We start from the raw sequence: 8,922 nt of genomic DNA, 5'->3' as shown, positions 1-8,922 counted from the left end.
TTGTAAATGCATAAACAGCATGTTAACGTGGAAAGACAAATTTATGTACAGTATTTTGATTTTAAAATCAATTAATTGTTGAGAATATGGTAGAACCCGCCAGGATCTACAAAGGTAGGAAAAGTGCAGATGCTGATGTTATTTCCAGAGAAATAGGGCAATGTTAATGCTATTACTTCTCAATGTTCATACTGTTTGGAATACATACTGAGAATAATGCAAACAGTAAAACTTACAGTCACAAGAACAATAGGACCTGTTGTTTTAAAAGCATACAAATTACTAATGGGGTCACATGTAAGAGATAAGCATAAGGGAGTAGTCATCATCCTTTCTGAGACTGAGAGCTAATTCTTTGGTCCTGTTTAAATAAAGCAGGGGTGTCAAACTAATTTCACATTGTGGGCCACATACGGCCTCGGTAGATGTCAAGTGGGCCAGACCATTAAAATTATACCATACTCTGCTATAAATAACTAAAATAATATGTCTTTCCTTTATTTTGGTCTAAAGAAGCACAAGACCATTAGGAAAATGTTGAAATTTAATGAACGTATCTTTTACAAAATATTTCATGAAGCACCTTAGATTTCCTTAGACAAGTGTGCAATTTACTTTTATCATTCACATATATGCATTGCAACTGAACTTACTGATTGTACAAAGGCACAACAATTTAACAAGTAATTGGGATTGAAAAATATAGTAATGCATTTTAAGATTAAATGAGATTTATAAAGAAAGTCATTTTTAAACCATTTATACATGTGCATATAAAATCTAAATTTAATCACTGCCTACACCTTACAATCTAAGGAGAGTGCTATTCAATATGTAAAGAATAAATTATTCACGTGTCTTTGATAGCGTCTGCCGTGCTGGGTCTGTCTCAGTGACAAACTGCGACTGGTTGTCTTCTCCTTTGATCAAAACTCCATGAATTGCACCTTATTAAATATATTCATTCCGTGTCTTTTATGCATTTTTTTCACTTCAAAATGATCCTGTGGGCCTGATCGAATTTCCTTGGGGGCCGGTTCCAGCCCTGGTTTAAAGGGTCTCTGTTGACACTATGGTCCATTTTTCACAAACACCTATGGGCTCTATTTTCCTCAATACCACAAACACACTAAAGCGCAAAAACTGGAACATCTGGCTTTTCGTGCAGGATCAAGATCCCTTTTAGCATGGTAGAACGCATTGCACCATGCTGAGCGTTTTCTATTAAATGCCCTTGGCACACCTGACAATTTGGTCACTGAAAGCAGGTTTAAGTTTTGGCACAGGCAGTGTAGCATAATTTGGGTGATTAGATCAAGGTGCGGGCGGCCCGGTAGTCCTGTGGTTAGCACGTCGGCTTCACAGTGCAGAGGTACCGGGTTCTATTCCAGCTCCGGCCTCCCTGTGTGGAGTTTGCATGTTCTCCCCGGGCTTGAGTGGATTTTCTCCTGATACTGCGGTTTCCTCCCACATTCCAAAAACATGCATGGCAGGCTCATTGAACAAATTGTCCCTAGGTGTGAGTGTGACCGCAAATGGTTGTTTGTCTGTATGTGCACTGCGATTGGCTGGCAACTGATTCAGAGTGTGCCCCGTTTACTGCCGGAAGACAGCTAGGATAGGCTCCAGCACCCCCCGCGACCCTTGTGAGGATCAAGCAGATCAGAAAATGAATGGATGGATGGATGTTTTCTATTCACTGCAGCCAAATGATTTTTCCTTCGTTTTCATTCAGACGCTGGTAATCATCTCACGGTGCTAATATGATATTTGTATATAACCTGTAATCACTCTGCTGATTTTTAAAAATTGTATTTCATTTATTATGAAACGGTGTTGCTGTCTGTATAACAATGGAAACTGAGATTTTATGAAAAAACACAAATACGTTTTGGAGAAGTTTTTCATCTCAATCAAAAACGAAAAAGTATTTTGTCAGTTTCAAAGTACTAATAGTAAAAGACACTCTTCTTGAGCTTGACATTATGTTGCTAAAAAAAGACACATTGCTTCTTATCTTGTTCAGATACTGTTTCTTTTGTCTCTCTGTTGCCGAATAATACTTAAGATCGCCGCATTTCATTTTCATTTGTCAGTCATATTCAAACATTGCCATGGACCATTTTGAGAAAGAACAATTTTGAAATTATTTGTCTTGGTCTCATGTTTTATGTCACAAAAAGATGGCATTTGAATGAGTGTGTAGATTTTTTTTACCCAATGTAGATAGACTGATACATGCATAGATACTTTATTGATCTCATGATGGAAATGAATTTTTTTAGCAGTAACATTCACACCTTTTACAGGATGCAGTTGTATTATTACAGAAGCAAACAAAATAAAAAATGCAAAGTATTGAGGAGGAAAAAAAGATGAATGTAAATGGAATCCAAGGAAGAAAGAAAAAACAAATCAGAACATGAAGATGTATGCTGAATGATGTAAGCAATAAATATGGTTTAATTATGACACAGTAATAATTGTACAATTAATAAAGATATAAGATTTATTACAAAAAAGTATAGTTCTCTCAAATTCTGTTCACAAAATTAAAGCCCATACCTGCTCAACACCATGACTGTCCCGGGTAAAAACATTTTCTTGTGTCAATAAATTTCTATGTACAGAATGTAAATATGTAATGTATTGTTAGAATCAAGAAACACAAATTTTAAACAAAATTGTAAGCATTTAGTAAAGTTTGATATCCACGCTTTAAAAAATGATAACATTAATTTTGTGCACCTACTGCAAACTCATATTAGTCAGGACTTCCAAACAATTGGGAAGTGGAATATTAAGTAATTGAGCGATGACTTTTAATCCACCCAATTGGTACAGTGTATGGAATTGTAGATTTGTGTACAGTTTTATCAGGCTAAATCTTCTTGGCCCTCTTCCCTCCACCGTGTAAGAAACATTACGACCCCTGTTTTTTGTTTTTTTTCTTTGGAAAAATCATTGCTAGAGTTGGAAAGGCCGCTATTATAGCGAAAACAATGCAAAGTTGGCAACACTGCAGACACAAGCCTTAGGTCTTGCTAGGTAACTTGCTTGTACTAGAGTCCGCGTGTAAACTAAAAGTATAACTTCAAAAACAAAAGCACTGAATCTTTTTTGTTTTACTTTGATGTCATGGTCCCTGTGCGGGCCAGTCAGTTACTGTCGGCGGGCCGAAATCTGTGTCCAGTGGTAGTGTTGTCAATACTGCCATGTGGATGCCTGGTAACCATTGAAAGGAAGTAGTCTGGGACAGACCCCAGCTCAAGTTGTAGAAAATGGATGGATGAATGGAAAGCGTATCTATAGAATGGAACTGCACGTTAATATTAGTTCATTTTGCTCAGGTAATGAAAATAGACCGACAGGAAAATTTTAAATAAAGGCTGTATTTCTCACGAACAAAGGATCATCTTTCTGAACGTATGCCTAAGCTCTGCGCTGCGGAAGGCATAGATAGCAGGATCAATGAGGGCATGGCTCATAAGCAGCAACACATGGAGCTGGAAGAGTGACCTGTAACACTCGCAATATGGGTCAGTCGGGCATACGGCCATGATGATGACGTGCAGGAAAAAAGGTGCCCAACACAAAACAAATGCTCCAAACAGGATAGTAAGTGTTATGGCTCCTCTCATACTGCCACCCCACCACCTCAAACGACAGTTTTCACCGCCACCTGAATTCACAGAGGCAATTTTCCTGGCATGGTTACGTGCCAGCATGAACATATAAACATAAAGGAAGCAGATGATGACAAAGCAGATCAAAAATAGGCAAACAAAGAAGATCATGATGAACTTGAAGTCGAAGAAGCTCACGATGAACATGGCTGACACTCCACAGATTGTCCAGATGATGCCCAGACTAGTCCATGTACGCCGCATTGTCATAATGTTGTGGTATCGAAGTGCATGGAATACAGAGACGTATCTGCAATAAGAAGCATTAATGATTATTTGACTATTATGCAATACTGCTGCTTAATACTGAGTGACTAAGTTAATAACTATGAGAAATTCTGACCAAAGCAAAAATGTAGCGTTTGCATTTCCCTGAAGTTCATAATATTCAGAACAAGGGCTGTAGTACTGGAATCCGGAATCTTACTCGAGTCCCGGCTCGACGCAATTTCTTGTTATATTTAATGTATTTTGTTTAATTGCTTTACTTGTGATGTAAAAAATATTTCAGTTGGGATGAGACCTGCAAAGCGGCAAGTGGTGTTGAAGACAGGTTATGAGACAATTATACTTTGAATGACCCAATGGCGTCATCCGCACAAACCGAAACATTAGCCACAGCGTCTTAGGGCAAAGAAACAATCATTAAGCAACCCACAGGTTCTATAAGAGGACAATTTCAGACATATGCAGCACCATTTCAAATTTTGCACCACAAAGAGGTCGTTTTTGTTGTCCATTTGCACATCTGTTAATAAGGCAAAGGATTCAATGTAATCGATAAAGAGTGTTGCGCATCATGAAATTTCTCTCATTTTGTGTTTGTGAAAATGGTATTTTTCTGTCTTTAGGTTTACTCTTGATCTCATCTGGACTTGAACTCGCACATTGGGCACGCTAACTTGACTTGGAGTCGGCCTTTTGTGACTTGAACTTGACTTGGGCTCCATAAAGTTGGACTTGACTACAGCCCTTTTCAGAATATGCAAATATGGAAATGATTACTGCCGTCAATTAGCTGTATAAAAAGACTGCATAATAAAACAAAGGAGTAGGGAATGAGTTGGAGTTCTTTTTTTATTTTCTTTGGAGCAGTGTCGATTTTAGCATTCACAGTAGCCAATTTGATGAATGCTTGCTTAGATACAAAAACAAACAAGCGATAGCTTTGCTGTTATTGCCCTGTGATTGGCCCAAACCGTCAAGTTTAAACACAAAATGTAATATTAAGCATTGTGGCTACGTTCACATCCTGACACTTATATACATACCGGTCCACAGCTATGGCCAGGAAACTGAAAATTGAACCCAGAAAGGACATACAGAGTACTGAGTCAATCACGTCATCAAGCTTGGTCTCATATGAACCGATCCTCTCCAGTTGTCCCGCATCTGCGAAAACAAGCAGGACGTTCTCACAAGTTTTCGTGAGGCTGGCGATGGTGTTGAAGCCCGCTAGGCTGCACATGAAGCCATACATGGGCGAGTGGAGATTTCGATTGTATATGACGGCCACCACAACCAAGAGATTCTCCATCAAACTGAATACGCCAATAGCGAAGAAGACAGGGACAGGAAGAGTCAACTCTGGGCAGTCTGTCTTGTTCATCGAGGTGTTCATGATCAGACAAAACAGCTTCATGAGAAGCTGAAAATGAAAACAAAAATTCCCAAAATTGCAAAGGCTCTAGTCTCGTCCTCTGGTGTTATGCTGATGAAAAGACGGTACGTTTTGGCTTTCAGTCTTGTGGCAGGCTAATGCAAGTTGATATTAGCAAAGTCTTGTTGAAATGTTCTATGCTCCATATTGCCCAGTGTAACAGTTCCGGATAGTTGGGCTATCGAGACCTTCCTCGGGAAATGGCAGTCCAACAAAAACAGTGTGAAATTCAAACAGATACTAGGTGCACTGTTGCTGCCCACTTGGTACCTGTCACATAATGTCTTTCCCCTAATCTTCTCTTGCAGTCCTGCAGTTTTGATGGGGTTTGTTTCCTTTGGCTTCTTCACTGTCAATGTTTCAATGTGGCATTGGATGTTTTCAAATGTGTCCTCTCCTGTCACCTACAGAAAGACAAGCAAGCTGTAGACAGGACAAACCGGTTAGAACAAACCAAATCGACACTGCTGCGCGACAATTTCGGCCTGGAATGGAAGAACATGCAAACTCCCACGCAGAAATGACGTAGCCCGGATTTGAACCCTGGACCTCTGTCCAGTGAGGCAAATGTGCTAACCAGTGGTCACTGTGCTGCCCAAGGTTATTATAGACAAACAAAGTAAATACAATAAATAAAATGAAAAAAAATTGTTGTTAACAAAATAAAGTAAAAACCGGAGTGATTTTAAAAAATGACAACTGAAACTACATTTTACGGATATAAAACTCAGTAAAGCTATAATTAAAGCAAACATCTCCACTGAAGTCAAACAGTCATTTAAGAGTTATTCAAAGTAGTTTACCTTACTTCGTACATATCTGCAACCTTTTTTTAATCTTGCACCTGTAAAGTATTCCTGACATTAAAAACTCAAATTTTTGAAAAACAAAAAACGAATACAATGTAGATTTTTTTAAAAACTGCTATGAAATGAATAAAATAAAAAGTTTTTTTCAAAATGAATAAAATCTAATTACATAATATAATAACTATAATGAAAAATCTAAAATTATTATAACCCTAACCTCTGGCTCAAGTAAATTGGTACGTACATGGCTTTTAGTGTAAACGATAAGAAAGCATGTGTGCCACATAACATCTTGAAAAACAGACTGTAAACGTGTAGTTGATGTTTTTTTTAAACTGAGATGAGACCAGCAAATAATACCAGACTGAGGCATATGAAAGGATTTCTATTCTGTTCCTATTTCGCTGAACTCTATTACCGGTATATAACACTAATGCCTGAGTGAAACAGCATGATGACAGTGTTCTTCCATTACTTTGTCATGGAAGTTCATCAAATCCACAGAAAGCACAAATGTACAAAGCAGCACACTCCTGCCCCAGCCACCTTTGCTTTCATTGAATTCAATGACTATGTGCTCTGAAGCAGTGAGTTATTGAGAATTACTATCTCGTCATAACAACCTCGTGTCCCACTTTGCTACAGCAACACTGACACTGAGTATCCTGTAACACTGTATTCACCAAGATGGGTTCAGATTTATACATCCATAGTTTCCAAGATTTTCTTTGACCATACTTTACTGTACAGAAGTTTGAATATGTAATCATGGGCCATTTCTTAAAATGTAAACGCTGACAAATTTGGTATCAGGATTCCCTCAACGATTCAGATCCTGGGTGCTAATAATGATTTGCTTATATTTAGACTGAAGTTGCTAAAAATTGGGCCTTTGTTCTTCTCAGAGAAATTTGGACAGCTTCCTGCAAGTTTCCTCACAATAACAGAATGAAACACGCACCCAGAGAGGCACTCAGAGGGCAAAGACCTCATGCAAAATGTATTCATTGACGCATACAACATCCCAATGTTGAACATCTCTATTTACGGGTTGTTCCGCTGCGATTGTCTTGCAAGGACCCACGAAAACAAATAAAGTTAGGTTATGAAAATCTTATTTACTATAATTACATATATCAGATAGATTGGTATGCCGATTTCTGAATTCAAATGTTTAATTGTTGTTACATTCGCAGTTTAAAGTTGAAGTAAGACTTGATTGAAATTTTATTCTAAAACCTAATTTTTGTAACATTATTATCCAGCTTACGTCTTGTAAATACAATGTAAAGGGAAAAACGTAAATGAGATGACTAGTGTTGTAAAAACCTACCTTGATTCACCACTGCCTTATTTGAAGGACCTATCGAAAATGATCACGTCTGAGTATGTCAGCCAAGGATGAATGCTATATGAGCTGAAGTTGGCCACAATGTTTTGAGAGCGTGGGTTAGTTTTGTGATGGATGTACACAAGTGTTGTTGTAGCCTTGGAGCCGCACGTGACCAAGGACAGCAACGCATGCTCATTTGTTTTTGTTTTGTGTTTTCATTTTCAGTGTGTTTACATAAAAGCCCCACCCTGTAAAAAGTCATGAGTGGCCGTCAGAGACATTATTCAGGATTATCTCTCACATTTACTGCTGAAATTTTTTTTCCTCATTAACACAAGTGAACACACACTCATACATTCTCGTGAAATGCTTTCATACGTACAAATGAAACGTTCCCATACACATGACAGATTGATTTATTTTTTGCTCATGAACACAAGTGAAATGTGCTCATGGACGATACTGAAAGAACATTTCAAATCTTTTGCACCTCACTCAAAGTTGAATAAAAGAACAAGACTCGCGTGACACTGACTACATTTAAATTTAAGCTAGCTCGCAGTATCATAACACAATCAGTAATAATATGTGGACAAGACCTATCAAATTATGAGACTAGTTTTGTGTGAATTTTCTGCATTACACACTGCTATGTCCTTGGCTTTTTGTGGACTGTGAAACTAAATTAATTAAACAATAAATATGGAGCGAGTAGCAATCAAGGATAGTAGTCATCCGAGAGGATCTTGTGAACAAGGCTGGCATAATAATAATGGTTTAATTTATATAAATTATGTTTTCGATTATTTTCATAGGTAAAATAAAATGCCGTTAACACACACTTAAAAAAAACTGTAAAAGTGGCATTTTGGTCATGAGTGCCAAAAGGGCCTGTGCCAGGGCACCACTGTGTTTCTTCACCTAGTGATTGTTAGAAAAACATGTGCCTGTGCACTTCTAAAATGCATTTGTGACCGTATGACAAGCTAATGTAATCTTTTGTTTTAGTGCAAAGATAAAAAAGTAGACCTGGATTTTGTCTCTCTCCAACATTGTACTTTCCCTTTGTTGTATACATGATATTTGCTCCATGTACAACACTTTGTAGACAGCGGTGGTGTTTTAAACTGCTCTATAAATACAATTGACTTGAGTTGAGTTGAGAATGCAAGATGAATGTGGTGCGTTTGGGAAGGCCAGGCAAAACGATGATTGCCTGGTATTTCGAAAAGTGCTTGATCTGTCTCTTGTCTGCCTCGAGGGCATTTTGCCTTGACAGTTACATTGTCAACTATTGGCCAAACATGCATATGACAGATTTGTTTTGTTTTTTTAAAAATGGATTTTACAGTGCCGCTAAATATGATTATTTCTGGGCCATTATGTAATTGTATACTTCCATCCATCCATTTTCCGACCTGCTTTATCTTCACA

At 37.9% G+C, this 8,922-nt stretch overlaps 1 protein-coding gene across 1 annotated transcript; it reads right to left on the bottom strand.

Moving 5' to 3' along the window:
* Positions 1 to 2,531: 2,531 nt before the first annotated feature.
* On the bottom strand, positions 2,532 to 5,577 carry mc2r (melanocortin 2 receptor). Its single transcript, XM_052065614.1, has 2 exons — positions 4,958 to 5,577; positions 2,532 to 3,936 (listed from the first exon to the last, which is right to left on the bottom strand). Exons 1-2 carry the CDS (start codon positions 5,326 to 5,328, stop codon positions 3,399 to 3,401), a joined length of 909 nt encoding a protein of 302 aa, XP_051921574.1. The 5' UTR covers positions 5,329 to 5,577; the 3' UTR covers positions 2,532 to 3,398.
* Positions 5,578 to 8,922: the final 3,345 nt, after the last annotated feature.

The sequence above is a fragment of the Hippocampus zosterae genome, chromosome 5, assembly GCF_025434085.1.
Source record: "Hippocampus zosterae strain Florida chromosome 5, ASM2543408v3, whole genome shotgun sequence".
Classification (NCBI taxonomy): Eukaryota; Metazoa; Chordata; class Actinopteri; order Syngnathiformes; family Syngnathidae; genus Hippocampus; species Hippocampus zosterae.
The sequence above is the reverse complement of the archived record's forward strand: the minus strand, read 5'-3'. Positions and strand labels throughout refer to the sequence as shown.